The following is a 22031-nucleotide window of genomic DNA, read 5'->3' on the forward strand; positions in this document are numbered from 1 at the left end:
ACTTTACCGTCCACAGCTCTGATACTGGGAATCAATTTCGGATATTCGAAAACAATAGGTGATATCAAATTAGTATCAAAAACAGATATTCGGATATTCGAAAACAATAGGTGATATCAAATTAGAATCAAAAACGGCTGAAAAATCTTTTAAGATGAATAAATTTAAACAGTAAAAACAACCTAACAAAACAATGTACGAAATTTACAGAAAAATGATATATACAATGAAATACAAATATGAATTATATACTTAAACTTGTAGCAAAAAATAGTTGTTAAGGACGCTGCTATACATGAAGTTATGAATTGTGCTAATGACCCATTTAAGGGCAGAACAAACTTAACTGTTCATGACTAATTTTTATAATTCGTTTTATAATCAATAAATGGCAAAGGAATATAATATTCATCTATATGCAATTGCCAATGTAAGGACAGGACTTGCCGTTTTTACTATCTAAAAACAGCTGCATTTAATCATTATGAACCTATCTATCGCCAGATATCGACTTATGAATTTACTTCGAGTTTTATACCAGTTTCAGCTTTTATTAGCTTAGAGAGTATTTCTCTCTTTTTTTATTAAAAAAAAAAACAAAAAAAAATCAAACTTTTTAAGCATTGGGTTTAAAGATTTCTATAAAGGGTTAAGCCCACCTTACTTAGCATGCATATTTCTTTTTTGAACATCTGGGTTTTACAATTTAGAATACGCGTAAAAACCAAAAATGCTGCCTGACCTGTGAAAAAGCCAGCTCAGTGCTTAGAACATATTTGATTTTAAATGACAGAAAAAGATGCTACGTCTGTCTAGACCTCTGGTCTTAAAATACAATCCTCAATTCGACCCCTTCAAAAATATATTATGACGCTTTACCGATTATGAATTCAGTATACTATATATGTATACTTTGTTTAATATATACTTTGCTTAATATGTAAACATATTCGAATATGTTGCCTTTTTTTATTTATCCTTCTCCAAACCACAAGAAATACTTTCCATTTTCACGTGACAAATAAATTAAAGCAGCCTCAAGCTATCAACAATTCGTCAATATTGACTAAATGAAAATGATAATGCTTTTGCACCCAGATTTCATGTACCCCAATAAAACTGCCTTTTATGAGAGGATATTTGGTTCGCTTATGTTTCAAAAGCGAGGAAAAATCTGTTCCTTCGACTGGTAAATTCTGATTAAAATAAAAAAGATAAATTAAATAAACAAAATAAATAAATTTTAAATGTATACAAATAAGTTTAAATTAAATAAACAGATTCACGGATAATATTGCTGTAAATCAGTAAACCTTACCTTTGCCGTAAATCTGCTGAGCATATCTAAATTACTGAATATCATGACGTCTCCGGTTTGATTCGTTTATCCCCCTACCCTATTTTGACTATAAATGACCAAATAGTCAATAGCAGAAAAAATAGTATATATATATATATATATATATATATATATATATATATATATATATATATATATATATATATATATATATATATATATATATATATATACGTTTTTAAATAAAAAATATTATCAAACAGTTCATGGTAACGAACTATAAGCAAGGAGCGATGCGGCTCAATAGTAACCGAAACCCTAAGAAACTGAGTCTTGATAACAATAGATACATCAAAAGAATCGACATTTTGATGCTTATTCAAAATATGTAAAACTCATCTAATTTAATGGTACCCATCAAAAGTTACGAGCCTGAGAAAATTTGCCAAATTTTGAAAAAGAGGGTAAATACCCCCAAAACAACAACTGATCTTATTGAAAATCACTCCATCGGATTCAGTATACCAGATAACCCTACTTTAGAGATTTCAAGCTCCTATGTACAAAAATGTAAAATTTTGCTTTTTTTGCCAGAAAAAAGATCACGGGTGTGTGTTATTTATTTATTTTTTCCCCCAGGGGTGATCAAATCGAACCAGTGATCGTAGAAGTTCGGGAGAGGTTCCATTCGAACGGATATTAGAAGTTTTAGTGCCCTTTTTAAGTGACCAAAAATATTGGAGGGCAACTAGGTCCCCACCCGCGCCCTTTTTCTCAAAATCGTCCGATCAAAATCTTGAGATAGCCATTATGTTTATCATAGTCAAAAAATCTAATAACTATGTCTTTGAGGATAACTTAACATTCCACTGTCCCGGGGGGAAGGGCTGTAAGTTATAAACTTTGCCCATTGTTTACATATAGTATTGATTTTTGGGAGGTATATAGACGTTGTTAGGGGGTATTTTTACGGTTGGGGGGGGGGGGGGTCGGGGTTGTGTATGAGGATATTTTTATGGAGAAGTTTCTCATGGGGGAAGGCACATTTCTATGAAGGGGGCGCCGGACTTCCAAGCATTATTTAAAAAACGATCAGAAATTAAATATAAAAAAAAAGTTTTTTCCACTGAAAGTAAAGAGCAACATTAGAACTTAAACGGACAGAAATTATTACGTTTATGAGGGGTTCACCCTATTGTCAATACCTCAATCTTTACGCTAAAGTTCGAATTTTGTCCCAATTCTTTAAGAATGACTCCTTTTTTGAAATAAATATCTTATCTCGTATCTCCTAAAACACAAAGTCCGTTTAATAACAATAAATGGATCTTTTAAAAGTACTACAAAGAAATTTTAGCGTAAAGAGCGTGGTATTGACGGGGGGCAACCCCCATCATACACGTAATAATTTCTGGTTGTTTTAAGTTTTAATGTTGCATTCCTGGGAAACTTCTGAGAATTTTACCTTCAAATATACCATGAACAATTCATATGGTAATGTCGCTCCGTAATTTTGCAGTACACAGTGAGTTTTGACTGGCATGTGTTAATAATTTTATCAAAATATTTACCCATTGCTTCCCTTGGCAAGCGTACTCGCCCCTACACAACGATATTAGGGAGAGCTACCCCTCAACACTGATTAAACATCTTTTCTAGAAAATCATCAAATAATACGTTAAAATGGACGGGATTTTCAATGGTTTTTATACAGGAATGTTAATTTACGATGTATAGCATAATCAAATAGAGAACGATGACAAACACCGAAACTAGCGTCTGAGACAAAGAATGTTCTTTTAGTGATTGTGCTTTTTTACGTATATCTGCTGAGCACATCAAAATTGCTAAATATCATGTCCTCTCTGGTTGGATTTGTCTATCCTCATATGGTATTTCACGATTGGACTGTAAATCGTTCATAGCGGCAAAAAATTGTTAAAAACACATTTTTTACGCAAGAATGTTATTTTACAGGCACCAGGCCATAAAATGAGGTACCCTGACAACCACCAAAACCAGCGCTTGAATTTTGAAGTATCAGCCCAGCGACTGTAAGCATGGCTTTACGCCGTTGCATTAGTGATTGTACTTTTTTTTAGATGTGATTTCATGCCGTCTCTGGTTTGATTTGCTCATCATCTCACTGCATTTTACGAATTGATTATAAACAATAAAATAGTAAATTACAAAAAAAAAAAATTACGAAAAAGTTGCAATACAAATTGCAATAATTTGGGAAACGTCAAATGTACCTCTTTCAAAGATCCTTCTGTTGTTAGGAAAGCATAAACAATATATGCTGGAATGATGGCCATGGATACCAGGGCGAGAGACCAGCCAATAGCATGACCCCATAGGGGATACTCGTACATATTATTGTACTTCAATGGCTTGTAGTTGATCAAAAAACCAGAAATGATAACCTAAAATAAAAATTAACGAATTACTCAATATAAGTAAGCATTTTATAATAATCTATTCTATTGAGAGTTTTTAGTATCTTTGAGAGTTTTTAATGGAGATAGCCCAATTCCTGGAGCCAAGACTAGGCCATACATTTGGTTTAGAGAATTGTATTTTTCTTTGTATTTCGTTGCAAAGCCGAGCAAAAGTTTATACTAAGTAATATTTTATGAAATTTTCGTGGGACCCATTTCTTTGAGCCAAAACTATGCCTTTCTGATTAAAAGGCACACATTTGAATCATGAATTGTATTTCTTCATATTTTTCATGGTTTTTATTGCAAAACACAGTGAACAGTCTTTAAAACTAAAGCATTATATAAAATATTATAACAATAGCATTATACAATAATAAATGTGCTGGTGACCCTCCCTACGGCACTTGGGTGTAATAGTTGCAACTAATTAAGACTGCCAAACCCCCTTGAGTGTCGCTACCATTGTTAAAGACAAAATATGGCCATTGACAGTTATAAGGCCATCACCTGTTCCTCCTCCTTAGCGTAAATTTTGCCATTAAAAATTTGTGTCTGTTATATGAGGTCACAATCAACACAGCTCATAATTATCTAGCTTCCTATTAGAGTTTACTCAGTTTGTATCACAATAGAGGTAGTATACAGTAGCGAAATATTTCTCCAAACTGACACACATTTCATAGCGCACAATTTGGGAAGTTTCCCAAACCATCAGAGTTATAGTCTCAATTAGTACTTGGGTTTCCATCAGGGACATTTGTCATTGCGCGTGCGCGAAGGCGGGGTCATGAAGCCTGTGTGGTTTTAGATGTGTGTCAAAAATCCTCAATGGAGAGTATAGGAATTTTCGCTACTGTGTTTTACCTCTACTGTGGTTTGTATTATGAGGGTAGGAATGAGATCAAGAGCCTCATAAATTTGTCTCGAGACAAAGATTTTTTTGACTTAACCTTTTAGTCTCATGAGGGAGTTGGGCCTCAGAGGCTCTTTTTAATCTGAGCTCCTACTTTTTCCACAAAATTAAGTCTAAACTTAAGGGGTATGAATGTGAGTATGTGCTGCTTATGTATTGCACACGCACATGTGTGTAGGTGCACAAATCTAGGTGTATTATAGCACCTATATCTTTCTCAATCATAGAACTTGTAGCCTCACAGAGATAGGTATCTTGCCATGTCTCTATTTAAGTTGAAAATGCTCATGAATGTTAATCGATAAATGATACATCTTGATTAAAGCATTTACTGATGGTAGTTTGGCCTTTTTTCGGTACCCCCCTACAATCTTTTTACATAATTTTATACCATGTTTTAATTTATAAATTTTTTTTTGGACTTTGGCCCTTATGGGGGGGGGGGCATGGCATAGGTAGCCCGCCTAAAATTGACGCCCTGTGATATACATCAGGCTTATCCTGAGTTTGACCAATAACTGATTTTAAATTCCTTTTTTTTTTCTATTATTTTTGAAAATTCTGACTTGTAGTTTAAAATCAGCAAGCGGCATTAAGGTTTTAGCCAACTAGATACGTTTGTCAAAATTTTTGAAGCAAATTTTCCAAAATATTCACTTATCACCCCTGCGTGTACAACATCATTGGGTTAAAGTACCAAATTAATATTTTTCCTATACACCCAAATTTTATACCCTACTTTCTGTTACAACTATAAACATACGTGCAAACAAAACACAATTCTTAGCACATTTTTATATTTTTGCCAAGTTTTAATTTTATGAGCTTGTCACTATATTTTTTTTTCACATCATTAAAAGGAAAAAGGTCCAAAAATATCTACTGAAATATACGTTCCCTAACTGAATGCCAAATTTATTATCAGTTTGAAGTTTTCAGAGCACTTAAAATATTTACGGGTATAATTTAAACTCTATAGAGTTTTTTCTCAAAGAGTATATGTAATAGGATGGAAAGTTAGACTAATTTAGAAAAAAACTTATCTGCCATCTAACGTTACTCTTCAGCATTAAAAGCGTTACAATAAGAAAATTCAATAGATTAAGTGAAAATAAAGTTAATAATGGTGTTTTATTAATTTTAATTCTTATTCGATCAAAGATAATGATTTAAAAATGTTTATAACTGTCACTCTAATATCCACGCTTACTTAAAGTCACAGTTGCCAGATGCAGCTCCAAAAGTGCATCGATTTTGGACCTGATAGAACGCAAAGTAAAAGATCCTTTCCGGGAAACAAATTCTGGTTTCAAATTGTCAACTTTTTCACAAATTTAATTATGAATAAATAAATTTATTCATAGATTTATATGACAACATCGGTATGGTAATATAATTTTAAATACAACCACTCAGTCACTTTTTTTCTTTTTATGATATATTCATTTGGTTATTTCTCTAAGAATTTGTACTTTATGGACTCAGAAAGTATATATTGGGCTAGTCATAGGACTTTGATTAATCCGGCTTTGATTTGAGGCTTTATATAATTAAAGCCTTACCAGCATTAAAACTGGCGTCAGGTACTTCCAACAAAGCTTCATCCACGATGAGATCTCGTAGCCAATCATGTGTTGCATATGATTCACGAATCGGTCAGCACCGTAGACCCAGCCAATTGCAAATGCTTCAAAAAACGCAATCCACAGTAGAACAAGACCACTTGCGGAGTAATAATCAAATATTTGAAAGACATAAATTCCACCCTAAAAAAGTTCATACTATATAATAAAAACTGTAATATTATCCAAAATGACATTGCTTAGATATTGTCTTAATAAAAATAATACAAATAATTTCCAAAGATTAGAAATATAAATTCCACATCAATAGAAAATTCTCGTTAACTCGAACCTCCATAACTTGAAATCCTCGATAATTCGAACCTACATAACTCAAAATCCTCGATATCTCGAATTGTTTAAAACCCTCCTTGGAAAACCCTGTCGAAGTTGAAGAAAAACCATACATTACTCGAAATAATTTTGTGGTTACATTTTATCTCTGTAAGTCGAAGTGATCCGAAAATTGCCTCTATAACTCAAAATTTAGTAGATAGGTCACTATTTAATTTTCACTTTACGTCCAGAAGTCAAAGTTTACCTATGTATCTCAATTGTTTTCAACTGGCCCCTGTTAGTCGAGACCCCGGTGTGCAGGTTGCAACGTGTAAACTTTGATATGTATTTATTTTATTTAACATATATTTGTATCAGACTCTATTAATGTTCAGGTTTCTATTTCCTAGCAAACTTAATTTATTATTGACATGAGGATGGCCACATTCCCAGTGGCCATCCTCAGCAGATAAACAAAAATAATACGAAGAGGTATTTGTCGATGTTTTATTTGTATTATTTTAGTTTATCTGCTGTTTACGGCCATCGGTATGTGACCGAAATATCCGGAGATTTTTTTGTTGTTTTAACTGTCTAATAAAAGGATTTGTCCCTATAGAACCGTTATATGTGCGTCATGGAAAGGCAGTGTGATCTTCGAAAATACCTTTTGCAACAAATTTGGGTTGCTTCAAGACCTATATTATTCACTATCATATGTTTTTTCCTAACAATTATTTCTACGCCTAGATCTTTCTTGACCTTTTTAAAATTCTCAGATGAATCTTCTTAGATTCTCAAATCTATTCTTGTCAAAAACGTGCTAAGTTAATGAATTATCAGTCGTAGACTTACGCTTTAGCTGTAGGCCTATTTTATTTGTGTAAATACCTCTTCTTCGCTCATAATGCAGGATAGTATTTTTTACATTATCACCTTCTAGGACCGTTTCAAGACCTTTAGTCTTGCCACGATCCATTTATCCCAACAGATACTTCTGTGCCTAGGCGTTTTGAGACTAAGGAATGGCTATTCTTTTGCAATTTCATCATTCTCATGAGGGCTAAATACCTGTTAAGTCCCTGACCGGTCTTTTCTACCCAGCTTTGAACAATTATGGATTTTGGATTTTGTCTACTCAGTCTAATGGCAGAAGTTTTATTGTGAAAACAATTTTATGGGAGTTTCTAAAAATTGTCTGAAAACATACGAAAATAGTGTTGGATCTAAATAAAAGCTTTCTCATTGGAACCACCATGTCAGAAAACGTCATATAGGAGAATTAAATTCCCCACTTTGAAAACATAAGAAAATAGTGTCGGATCTAATTGAAAACTTTCTCATTGGAATCACCATGGCAGAAAACCTCATATAGGGCACTAAGTTCCCCACCTTGAAAACATATGAAAATAGTTTTGAATGTAAATGAAAACTTTCTCATTGGAATCACCATGGTGGAAAACCTTATATAGGAGAATTAAGTTCCCCACCTTGAAAACATACGAAAATAGTGTTGAATCTAAATGAAAACTTTCTCATTGGAATCACCATGGCGGAAAACCTCATATAGGAGAACTAAGTTCCCCACCTTGAAAACATACGAAAATAATGCTGGATCTAAATGAAAACTTTTTCCTTGGAACCACCATGTCGGAAAACCTCCTATAGAAGAATTCAAATCCTCGCCTTGAAAACATATGAAAATAGTTTTGGATCTAAATAAAAACTTTCTCATTGGAATCACCATGGCGGAAAACCTCATATAGGAGAATTAAGTTCCCCACCTTGAAAACATACGAAAATAATGCTGGATCTAAATGAAAACTTTTTCCTTGGAACCACCATGTCGGAAAACCTCCTATAGAAGAATTCAAATCCTCGCCTTGAAAACATATGAAAATAGTTTTGGATCTAAATAAAAACTTTCTCATTGGAATCACCATGGCGGAAAACCTGATATAGGAGAACTAAGTTCCCCACCTTGAAAACATACGAAAATAGTTTTGGATCTAAATGAAAACTTTCTCATTGGAATCACCATGGCGGAAAACCTCATATAGGAGAATTAAGTTCCCCAACTTGAAAACATACGAAAATAGTGTTGGATCTAAATGAAAACTTTTTCATTGGAATCACCATAGTGGAAAACCTCATGTAGGAGAATTAAGTTTCCAGCCTTGAAAACATACGAAAATAAAGTTGGATCTTGGATCTAAATGAAAACTTTCTCATTGGAATCACCACGGCGGGAAACGTCATATAGGAGGATTAAGTTCCCCACCTTGAGCAGTAAGGAAAATCAATTGTTCGCATGGAAAGCAGTGGCGTGTTGCTTTATTTTTGTTACCGCTAGTGGGGCACTAAAGTATCATGATCACTATCAGAGACGATTATTTTGTATTAATCCTTTATGTTCCTCTTTTTGGTTTCTTGTTTTTATTTCCGTTATTTTTTGTTCTTATCTGTACTAACAAAGCCTTGGTTGATGCATATGGATTATTTTCCGTTTTTTTTTTTATTTTGTAGGTTTAGATGATTTGCTAAAAACTTCAACTTTATTAACAATCTATTTTAAATATCAGAATTTTGTGTGTGATAACTGAATTTGATTCCCAGCCCTCAAACCTTTGACCCGTTTCTTTGCTAACAGGGGTGGATCCAGGATTTTTTTAGGGGGGAGGGGGGTTCAAAATAGGTTGATCCAAAAAAAAAAATTAGGGGGGGGGGGGCAAAATAGTTGATCCGATAAACTTGCGTTTGGAGCAAGTTTAATTAACGCAAACTTGAGTTAGTAAGTAAATTACACTACTTTAGACTACGCTAGGGGGGCACGCGCCCCCTCGCCCCTCTCTGGATCCGCTACTAGTTGCTAATAAACTCAACTTCTTAACAATCCAGTTTAAATATCCCAAAGTCCAGAAAATGTCCTAGAGGCTCACCCTTTTCTACCCCACTTTGACCCCCTTTTCTAAACCCTTTTTGACCCCCCCCCCCAAAAAAAAAAAAATGCTTGTCTGACTTGTAAAAACGTAACAAAAATGGACATAAACAAACTTTTTGTGCGCTTTTGAGGGTTTTTTGTGTACCCCCCCCCCCCCCGAAAGAAAAGAAGCAATTCCTGTGTAAAATACCCCCCAAAAAAATCCTGGATACGTCCCTGCTTGATATATTTCGAAAAAGGTCTTAAACTGACTCAAAATAAGACTTAAAATCTATATTTACGTCAAGATTCCAATGAATACTTTGAATCATTTTATTGGCCTTACGTTTGCTTCCAAGAATTTAACGACCGAAATTTTTATTGTAATTTCTGAGGGAGTAACCACTTCAAAAAAGCGTTCACATCAAGTGGAACCCGCAACACATGAGGAAAGCGTGTCAAATGTGGTGCAAAGTATGCAATACGTAGCAAGAAGAGGCACGGTGCAACGGATGTATGCCACGTGTGGTAGAACAAGTAACACTCCTAGACACATATCAAATGCAGAAGTGGCAGTCCCTTGGGAGTTTTAGTGCTTGAAACTTGAGAAGTTTGTTGAAATTATTGTAGATACTTTATCTGTAAATGGAACTTTTTAATGGCCCATTATAAACTACAAAGTTTAATGAGAATTTTAATGAGAAAGTTTAATGAGATAGTAAATACTCGAAGTTGCACGATGATAGAATTTAGGAAAGAAAGGAATGTATTGAGCCTGATTTCATAAAATCTGTCTCGATTTCATATCATTATGATAAAAACATCTGTAGATTTTATAAAGTGATGCTTTTCTCAATAATTAAAACAAACTTCCAAAAATGATGTTTGCTTTTTCAAATGCTACTAGCCAAGTGCCATCTAAATGTTGGTTTAGCCGTTACCAAATTATGTTGACACTTGCTTGCGAATGGATCTTTCACACTACACTATAAAACTTTTCACACTAGCTTAACTTAAGACTTTGTTGCCTTTTGTAATCTTAGTAAATTTTGTCAGTTATATGGACAAGGCCAAGTAGACTGGAGCTCCATAAAGAATTTTACTTTGCGTAAGTTCACACTACGTTATGTTAAAGTCAATATAGCATTAAAAAAACGAAATTTCTTGATGAGCAATTAATAAATTTTCAAAACAAATAAACAAACGTTTCCTAGAAAACTTTCACGCTTAATCAGAGCTTGAATTGCCATCTCCATTCTACACCGATTTTTACGTTTATCGAATGTGAACGAACTTGTTTCAGCGTGAAAGTTCATGTTTAACGTAATGTAGCTTAACCACTTAGCGTAGAAAATTACATATGTAGTGTGAAAGCTGCCTAAATCAGCAAAAATCTTGGCTTAAGAAAATATGTACTAAAACTTTTTTTTCTTTCTATTACTTTTTAGAACCAGGCACAAAACCGCTGATTTTTAATCTAAAAAAAGGGAAAAAATCCCAATAAACCAGTCTGAAAACGATCCTCTGAAACGAACCCCGTGACCTTTGGTACGTAGTAACATTAAAAAAAAACACTTGTTTATGTTGACTCATAAAGGTTAACTTGTTTAATGGTTAAAAAGGTTGTTCAAAAGGTTAACTTGTTTAATTTTACATGAAATACTATTGCTGTCAGAATGACTTATTACACAGATAAGCTAAGATTCAAGATGACAACGTATGATTAATTTTAAAGTCAAATTAAACATGTAAATACATTTTATGTGTTATTTTTCATGAATTATGAGCAAAGGATAATGACTCTGTCAATGTTTCACTTTTATTTTCGAAGATTATGTCCTTGGTGATTAATGTCCTTGGTAAGGTTATGTCCAGGGGATGGAGCAAATCTGCCAGCAAAAATTGCGAAAAAATAAAGCAAATGTTGGAAGAAAAGTAAACTTTTCTGAATATCCAAATTTTTTACTGCATAATTTCCAAATTGGAAATAACTTTTATTCTTTTTATCCCTGCATTCTCCCCTGAATTATAAAAATTCCTTTACGGTATTTTCATTTTTTTTTTAAGCAACAAAATTTCCGTTTTTTAGATTCAATAAAAAAAAAAAATTTCGTATCTTTATCGAGGAAAATTTGAGAATTCGACCCCCCACCCTACATTGTCGTGAATATTTAGACTTGGCTTTTTGTGAATGATAAAACATGGAGCTTTCTTGTAGTACTATGCTTAGTCCAATTAGTCCAACACAAGAAAATGTAAAAGTTTACATCAGCAAAAGCGTTTTCTATTAAATTTTGAAGGGTAGCAATTATTTGTTACTTTAGTACACAAATCTAAAGGTTAGGTACCGAGCCATAGTCGAATTTCAATAGAGCGGATTTGTATAAATTTCTTCTTGAAAACGGCTCCATATTTTATTTTATTTTTTAAATTGGAACCCAAGGATTTTTGGCTTGAAAAAAAAATCTAGATATGTCACGAGTTTGAGACAATTTTCTTAGAGCCTCAATTTTTCTGACTAAAAAAAAATAACGCCAGTGATGTTTCATTTATAAACATTTCAAGAGCGAAAACTATATAATTTTCCCCCCAGGAGTGGTCCTATCATTTTTAGTATGCGTGACGCATGCAAAACAGCTAAAGACAGCTGTACATTGAACAGCTAAAGAAAAAGGCATGGAAAAAGAAACAGCAAAAATCACATTGAAATGAAAGCGAAAATGTTACACAACAAAATATGCGATTAGAAGACAGAGTAAAATTTCAATGGACTGAAGGAACATGTTAGTTTAGCGTGCGTGAGTCTGTGAAGGATAAACAGGAAGGATAAATTAATTTTTAGAAAGAATCAGACACCAGAATATTGAGTTTCGAATCTAAAAACGCCAGAATTTCTTAATTTAACTGAAATTGCTGATTTTTCACCCTATGACTTGAAATTAAAGAATAAAAGGATAATTATGACTATGTGTAATTTAGATATTTCAGAGGGCATAGAAAGCTTTACTTTTTCATTTGATTCCATGCTCTTCCATAGTCGTTGCCATGTTCCTTAGGACGAAATCAATCAAAACGATCTATGTAAATGGGGATAGAACGCAACCTTGCTTAACTTCTGATTCAATACGAAACCAACTACTAACCTCATTTCCGTAACTGTAGCAATGTTATTCCCGTACATAGCACTAATCACTTTAATGTACTTGTCTGGTATAGCATACAAGGATAGGACCTTTGCCAAAGCGATTCTATTGGCTGCATCAAACACGCGACATAATCTGTTGAACTGAGGACTAAAGGGGTCTGATGACTCAAGCCCTTCTTAATTACTAATCTAAAATGAGTATTTGGTCGATGCATCCTCTCTCCTTCTTAAAACCACACATTTCTTCTCTTAAAACCTTACGTACGGCCTCGATAAGTCTAAAAACTATCATTAACTAAGTAATTTGCTGCCTTCAGAAACTAAGCCAATGCCTCTGTAATTATCTATCTGTTACATAATATATTACAGTTTTTTAATCAAAGGTTTCCTAAAATCACTTTTTCAAAAATCGTACTCATAATCTTCAGTAATTCATCTTTAACTTCATAACCAACTTATCTAAAAAAAAAACACCTATTTACAACACTATCAACATCTGGGGCCTTCATAGGGCTCTAAACCTCTTGATGAGGTTTTAGATCGCTAAAAATCGAGTGGCTATTATACAATTTCCATTCCTCGGTATGTCGACACTCTTTCAAATAGGTAAATACCAAATACTGCAGTTTTTTGTGAAAAATATAATTTTATTTAATTCAATCACTTTTCGAATTTTAGAAATGGCACTAGAGCTTTCAATTTCCAATCGAATGAGCCTTCACCGAAGTTTCTACAACAACACTATCTATACGAAGTGACCGGAAGAAAAAAAAACGAAGAAAATACATGAAAGCTATATCGTTCTTCACTAAGCGTGCGTCAGTAGGCGGAATTTGATAGGGTCAGCAAGTAGTAAGGGCCCAATTCGTTGAAAACCTACAAAAAAAAACCTACATGAATATGTGTGCAGTTTAACACGTATATTGGCTTACCAGGGTCATTCACCTATTACTAGGAACGGTACATTGGCTTAGCAGACGGGTTTTTTATGAGCTAACACGCATTTTTTGGGGTCAAGTGGTGATATAGCGGTGGTTAGTCTATATGGAGTAACTTGATTACTTGTTTTTTTTTTTTTTTTTTTTTAAACTGGTATTTTTTCAATGAAGCCCATAACACTTTGCATAAACCCGTGAATGTAGGACTGAAATTCCGTTCGTAGTATATCTTAATCCAATTACTAATCAAGTTAGTGTGACCGCCATTTTTTGATCTGGTTAGGTGGTTATAATCTGGTTTGGTTCGTTATTGTGAGAGGGTTACTCAATTTACATCTTAGTGTTAACTGGGCGATGACGTAGTCTAATTGCGTAGGTTCTAAAAGAACATTTGAAGGTGGAGAAAAAAAGGGGTAATTAGTGATTGGATAATTTTAACAAGAAATGACTGAAAAGTGTTTTGGAGGAGATGGGATGAATGTGTACTGTATAATACACAAGTGATGATTTGCACAGTGTTGTCAATTTTAAATACTTTAGAAATAAAAAATTAACAACAAATGGCTGAAAAGTGTTTTGAGGGAGTTGAGTTGCACGATGGTTGACTTGCACGAGGGTTCAGTTACATGCAGATTCAGTTACACGGGGATTAGCAAAATGGGGTCGAGTTGCACGAGGATTCAGTAACACCGAGGTTCAGTTGTACGGGGTTTCGGTTATACAGGGGTTCAGTTACATGGGGGGTTCAGTTGCACGGGGGGGGGGGGGGGTATCTGCTATAAAAAACACTTCATTCTAAACAAAAACGAACATTTTGAAAAGCATACAAAAAATTGGACACAATAATCAGAATTATTTTATTAAAATTTAAAAAGGGGTAATGAGATATGTGATCTGTATAATACACAAGTGATGTTTGATAAGTATTGTCAATTTAACATAGGATCTAACGTTCCCTTCGTCCCCCCCTTTCTGAGGACAGGGAGGGGAGGGGTCAATTATGGAGGGAAAACTTCTGCATCAAGGAGAAGGCTCAGAGACCCTTCGTTCCCACATTTCCGAGGGCAGGGGAGGGGGAAAAGGGGATAGTATTCCAATACAATAATTCAAGCATAATAGAATTTATGCTCCTAGTGGAAGCTCGTAAAACTCTTCCCCCTCCCCGCGCTAGGATTATTGCCTGGCTGTGACAAAGGATATTACCTCTAAATACAGAGAATTAAGGTGATAGAATTCCAATTCAATAAGTCAAGAATAATAGAATTCATGATCCTAGAGGAAGCTCGAAAAGCCCTTCCCCCTCCCCGCGCTAGGTTTATTGCCTTGCTGTGACAATGGATATTATCTCTAAATACAGAGAATTAAGGTGATAGTATTCCAATACAATAATTCAAGCATAATAGAATTGAAACTCCTAGTGGAAGCTCGTAAAACCCTTCCCCCTCCCCGCGCGAGGATTATGGCCTAGCTGCGACAATGGGTATTACCTCTAAATACAGAGAATTAAGGTGATAATATTCCAATACAATAAGTCAAGTATAATAGAATTAATGCTCCTAGTGTAAACTCGTAAAACCCTCCCCCCCCCCGCGCTAGGATTATTGCCTAGCTGTGACAATGGATATTACCTCTAAATACAGAGAATTAAGGTGATAGTATTCCGATACAATAAGTCAAGTATAATAGAATTCATGCTCCTAGTGGAATCTCTTAAAACCCTTCCCCCCCCCCGCGCTAGGATTAGTGCCTGGCTGTGACACTGGATATTACCTCTAAATACAGATAATTAAGGTGATAGTATTCCGATGCAATAAGTCAAGTATACTAGATTTTATGGTCCTACTGGACGCTCCTAAAACCCTCCCCCTCACCGCGCTAAGATTATTGCCTAGCTGTGACAATGGATATTACCTCTAAATACAGAGAATTAAGGTGATAGTATTCTGATACAATAAGTCAAGTATAATAGAATTGATGCTCCTAGTGGAAGCTCGTAAAACCCTTCCCCCTCTCCCGCACTAGGATTATTGTCTAGCTGTGACAATGGATATTACCTCTAAATACAGAGAATTAAGGTGATAGTATTCCGATACAGTAAGTCAAGTATACTAGAATTTATGCTCCTAGTGGAAGCTCGTAAAACAGTTCCCCCTCCCCCCGCGAGGATTATTGCCTAGCTATGACAATGGATATTACCTCTAAATACAGAGAATTAAGGTGTTAGTATTCCGATACAATAAGTCAAGTATAATAGAATTGATGTTCCTAGTGGAAGCTCGTAAAGCCCTTCCCACTCCCCGCGCTGGGATTATTGCATAGCTGTGACAATGGATATTACCTCTAAATACAGAGAATTAGGGTGATAGTATTCCGATGCAATAAGTCAAGTATAATAGATTTGATGCTCCTAGTGGAAGCTCGTAAAACCCTTCTCCCTCCCCCCCCTATGATTAATACTTAGCTGTGAAAAAGTATAGTACCACAAAAGACCGAGACTTAATGTGAGAGTAGTACACTATAATCACTCAAGTATAATATAATTGATGCTCCTAGTGGAACCTCGTAAAACCATTCCCCCACCCCCGCACTAGGATTATTGCCTAGCTATGACAATGGATATTACCTCTAAATACAGAGAATTAAGGTGATAGTATTCCGATACAATAAGTCAACTATACTAGAATTTATGATCCTTGTGGAAGCTGGTAAAACCTTGCCCACTCCCCGCGCGACGATTATTTCCTGGATATGACAATGGATATTACCTATAGATACAGAGAATTAAGGTGATAGTATTCCGATACAATAAGTCAAGTATAATAGTATTGATGCTCCTAGTGGAAGCTCGTAAAACCCTTCCCCCTCCCCGTGCTAGGATTATTGCCTAGCTGTGACAATGGATATTATCTCTAAATACAGAGAATTAAGGTGATAGTATTCCGATACAATAAGTCAAGTATAATAGAATTTATGCTCCTAGTGGAAGCTCGTAAAACCCATCCCCCTGTAAAATCTGAGCTAATAAGGGTTTTTGACTGTAAACTCTAGTTTGTTGAAATAAAATTATGGATAATACAATTATCTGGTTCAAATGTGAAACCTAAGTCTTTTTTGGATTGAAAAATAAAACTATATCCTTAAAATCTGAAATAATACTTCAATATTTTTTTAATAAAAACAAACTTTTTTTTTTTTAAACTTCGAAATTTTTCAACTTTATTTATTTTTTTATTTTTGTATCTATCTTAAAATTTCAAAATATGCTTAAGGTTCTAACACTTTCACTCTTTGATTGGTCACAGACACGATATGGCGTTGTCGCTGGCATTTTATGACCGCTTATCGTCATTACCTAGTCTACTGCATGTATTAAATGAGTATTTTTTACACAGTGGAACGATAAACACATAAGTCATATATTTTAAAAAGAAAGTGAAGATGGAACATTTTAATAGAGAGTGTTCCCATAACAAGGTTATTGTAGCATTGAATGCCGACAAGGAGAAGTATTTAAACTATGAAACAAGTACAAGTGGTAGTACTATTGGAAATGTATGCATGCATCGTCATGACAGTAAGGGATTAAATTTCTTTGGGATACCAAAAAATTTCAACTCTTATGATGGTGGTTATGCGAGATTGAGATCTCCAGAGATGATTGCACTCAAAGAGAATGCTAACATAAAAATAATTGTTGATGATGGAGGACAATTCCTTGCTACTGCTGCAGGTAACACATTACCTACGGATACATCCAATCATCAGCTTTCGGGTATTAGCATTCAACAGAAGGCTAATAAAAGAAAGGCCTACTCTACTACTAATATCGTAAACCATATCTTGTTTACGTGCCAAAACAGCTACCTGTGTAAAAATAATGTGTTAATAGACAGTGAAATTGCAAGAAAAATAAAAATGGCATTGTCAAAAAATATCACTACGGAATATGAAGATGAAACGATGAAGAACAAAGCACCAGCAAACATTACTGGCATTGATCAAATAGTCAATGAATCAAATAATAGCAAAGACAAAAAGCATATTGAGCCTGTTCATGAGACACCAGTAAAAATTGTGTATGATTCAAAATGGAATTGTGATTATTCTACTTATTACGAACTAAGAGACGACGATAGCTAAAATATCTAGACAGAACTTGGGGAACTATTTTATGGAACATATTCAAAATGTCCAATGTTAATAATTTATAATAATAATTTATCATAATTTGTTTTTGTATTAAAATTCAACATATTATTATTTCATTAAAAATATTTTAATGTTATGTGTCCATTATTTTTAGAGTAAGGTAGCGTATCAAGCGTTTAGAATGTATATTAAATCATCGGAGATGTAGGAAAAGGAATCTGCCTACATCTATTGTCAGACACACTATTTCCGTAAAATCTGAGCTATTAAGGGTTTTTGACCGTAAACTCTAGTTTTTTTTTGTAAGAAAATTATGGAAATACAATTCTCTGGTTCAAATGCGGAACTTAAGTCTACTTTTGGATCGAAAAATAAAACTATTTCCGTAAAATCTGAGCTAATAAGGCTTTTTCGATCCTAAACTCTAGTTTCTTATAAGAAAACTATATAAAATATATTTTTGTACGTATCTTAAAATGATAAAATATAATTCTTGAATTCAACTCTTGGGTACAAATTACAGAAATTATAAAAAAAAAATTGTAATACTTCCACCCAATCTCAAATTTTCCAAAATTCTACTATAGAAGCTTTTAAAATATTTCTAAAACACAAGTAGATAGAGCCCTAAAACATCAGAATCGACTTCAGAGGACACGTTATATCACGGGAAGTGGTTTTGAAAATCCCCCTTCCCCCCAAACTCAAAATTTTCCAAAATTCTACTTTAGAAGCTTTTAAAATATTTCTAAAGCACTAGTAGATAGAGTGCTAAAAACATCAGAATCGACTTCAGAGGACATGTTATATCACGGGAAGAGGTTTTGAAAATCCCCTTCCCCCCAAACTCAAAATTTTCCAAAATTCTACTTCAGAAGCTTTTAAAATATTTCTAAAGCACTAATAGATAGAGTGCTAAAAACATCAGAATCGACTTCAGAGGACACGTTATATCACGGGAAGAGGTTTTGAAAATCCCCCTCCCCCCAAACTCAAAATTTTCCAAAATTTTACTTTAGAAGCTTGTGTGTGTCTCTTTGGGCTTTTTGTGTCTCTTCGGACTGTGTGTATGTCTCTACAAATGTAGAAAAACCCGTGTGGGTGAGTTGAAATAAAAAAATTTAACAAGAAATGACTGAAGTGTTATTCTTTGGTTCAAATGTAGAAAAAACCCGTGTGAGTGAGTTGAAATAAAAATATTTTTTAACACGAAATGTCTGAAAAATGTTTTGGAGGAGATGGCTTGATTGACAGAAGGATGTATTAGCGAAGTTATAGTGGAGGGCGACAATGTCTTCAAAGTCAAGGCTATAAGAAAAAAAGTTCCGAATATTTTTGTCGGTTTGTAGTTTACGCACTAATATCAATATCAGTAATTATTCTATTTGAACTTTCTTCAAGTTTATCAAATTTGTCTCTAAATGGTTAATGATAAAAAAATAGTTTGGGACAAGAAAAAAAAAACTAAAATAATGTCGTGAAATAATTTTCAAAAATCAGAGAAGTGTTTTTTTGTGTAAGTTTTTTTTTTGGTTTTTTTAATTTTTGTGTGGGTGTGTGTAAGTTTTTTTTGTGTGTAAGTTTTTTTTTGTGTGTGTGTAAATTTTTTTTTGTCTGTGTGTGTGTGTGTGAGTTTTTATTTGTGTGTAAGTTTTTTTTTTTTTTTTTTTTTTTTTTGTGTTTTTAATGTTTTTTGTTTTTGTGTGTGTGTAAGTTTTTTTATGTGTGTAAGTTTTTGTGTGTGTGTAAATTTTTGTGTGTGTGTGTAAGTTTTTATGGGTGTGTAAGTTTTTTTTTGTTTGTGTAAGTTTTTGTGTGTGTAAGTTTTTGTGTGTGTGTGTGTGTGTGTGTGTGTGAGTTTTTATGTGTGTGTGTAAGTGTCTCTGTGTGTGTGTGTGTATGTGTGTGATTTTTGACCATAAACTCTAGTTTCCCATAAGAAAATTATGGAAAATAAAATTCCATCGTTCAAATGTGAAACTTAGTTCCATTCTCTGGTACAAATGCAGTTGCACGTAACCTCTTCTAAATTAACCTTAAAAAAATGAAATAAAGCTATGTCGACTTTGCATATTTTATTCAACATATCCGAGAAAGCGCTGGAGGGGGGCATTCCTGTCGACTTTTGGAGGACGTTTCCCCATTTTTCGATAATCATGGCGATTTTCTCAAGCTCTTTTCTCAAGGTCATAGCTTTTGACTGACAACACTAACATCAACCCCATATGGGGTCGTGGGTTCGAGTCCCACACCTGAAAATTTTTTTCTTATTCTAAATCTTTGGAAACAGCCTCTATTTCTCACCAAGATCTTAATAAAATTGCCTGATTTTCGATAAATAGTGAAATATCCCTGAATTACTAGTGATATGATATTACTGAGTAAGATACAAAATTAAAAATACGACGATAACTTTTTTTTTCTTATAAACTTGAATTTGAATACTTTGTCGCGCCTTCTACCATAGCTTTACCAATAAACCCTTCTACCAATCAAGACCTCCCATCAAAAACGCTTTTCAGTGATTTCTTGTTAAATCTGTAAGTTTTTGTGTGTGGGTGTGTAAGTTTGTGTGTGTGTGTGTGTATGTGTGTGTGTAAGTTTTTATGTGTGTGTGTAAGTTTCTGTGTGTGTGTGTGTGTGTGAACCCACGACCCCATATGGGGTTGATGTTAGTGTTGTCAGTCAAAAGCTATGACCTTGAGAAAAGTGCCTGATTATCGAAAAATGGGGGAAACATCCCCCAAAAGTCGACAGGAATGCTCCCCTCCAGCGCTTTCTCAGATATGTTGAATAAAATATGCAAATTTGACATAGCTTTATTTCATTTTTTTAAGGTTAATTTAGACGAGGTTACGTGCAACTGCATTTGTACCAGAGAATGGAACTAAGTTTCACATTTGAACGATAGAATTGTATTTTCCATAATTTTCTTATAGGAAACTAGAGTTTATGGTCAAAAATCACACACACACACACACACAGAAACTTACACACACACATAAAAACTTTCACACACACATACACACACACACACACAAACTTATACACACACACACAAAAAATGACACAAACACAAAAACTTACACACACACACACAAAAATTTACACGCACACAAAAACTTACACACACAAAAAAACTTATACACAAGCAAGAAAACTTACACACACACACAAAAAAAAAAAAAAAAAAAACTTACACACACATAAAAACACACACACACACACACAGACAAAAAAAAATTTACGCACACAAAAAAAAAAACTTACACAAACAAAAAAAACTTAAACACACAAACAAAAAAATAAACAAAACCACAAAAAAACCTTACACAAAAAAAAAAAAACTTATCTGTGTGTTTAAAACGATACCAATACATTATTTTAGTTTTTTTTTATTGTCCAAAACTATTTTTTTATAATGAACCGTTTAGAGACCAATTTGATCAACTTGGAGAAAGTTCAAATAGAATCATTACTGATATTGATATTAGTGCGTAAACTACAAACCGACAAAAATATTCGGAACTTTTTTTCTTATAGCCTTGACTTTGAAGACATTGTCGCCCTCCACTATAACTTCGCTAATAATCCTTCTGTCAATCAAGCCATCTCCTCCAAAACACTTTTCAGACATTTCGTGTTAAAAAAAATTTTTATTTCAACTCACTCACACGGGTTTTTTCTACATTTGAACCAAAGAATAACACTTTTCAGTCATTTCTTGTTAATTTTTTTTTATTTCAACTCACCCACAGGGTTTTTTCTACATTTGTAGACATAGCTACAGTCCGAAGATACACAAAAGGCCTAAAGAGACACACACAAGCTTATAAAGTAAATTTGGGAAATTTTTGAGTTTGGGGGGAAGGGGGATTTTCAAAACCTTTTCACGTGATATAACGTTTCCTCTGAATTCGATTCTGATGTTTTAGCACAGTATATCTTATTGATTCATAAATATTATAAAAGCTTCTAAAGTATAATTTTGGAAATTTCGGAGTTTGGGGGGTAGGGGGATTTTCGAAACCTCTTCCCGTGATATAACGTGTTCTCTGAAGTTGAATCTGATGTATTAAGCACTCTATCTAATAGTGCTTTAGAAATATATTACAATCTTCTATAGTATAATTTTGGAACAATTGGAGTTTGGGTGGGAATGGTGGATTTTCAAAACCACTTCCCGTGATATAACGTGTCCTCTGAAGTCGATTCTGATGTTTTAGCACTCTATCTATTAGTGCTTTAGAAATATTTTGAACCGTTATCACTATAACTTCGCTAATACATCCTTCTGTCAATCAAACCATCTCTTCAAAAACAA

At 34.0% G+C, this 22031-nt stretch overlaps 1 protein-coding gene across 2 annotated transcripts in view; it reads right to left on the minus strand.

Moving 5' to 3' along the window:
- LOC148944767 (sodium- and chloride-dependent GABA transporter 2-like) overlaps positions 1-22031 on the minus strand; it is a 151907-nt gene that overhangs the window by 12423 nt on the left and 117453 nt on the right. For both annotated transcript variants that reach the window (XM_089100359.1, XM_089100358.1), the window contains exons 8-9: positions 6220-6423; positions 3556-3726 (exon numbers count right to left, since the gene is read on the minus strand). In XM_089100359.1, coding sequence (XP_088956485.1) covers positions 3556-3726; positions 6220-6423 — 375 coding nt within the window. The remainder of the gene's footprint in view (positions 1-3555; positions 3727-6219; positions 6424-22031) is intronic.

This window comes from Artemia sp. Qi Xiang Cuo, chromosome 14, assembly GCF_049724085.1.
Source record: "Artemia sp. Qi Xiang Cuo chromosome 14, ASM4972408v1, whole genome shotgun sequence".
NCBI lineage: Eukaryota > Metazoa > Arthropoda > Branchiopoda > Anostraca > Artemiidae > Artemia > Artemia sp. Qi Xiang Cuo.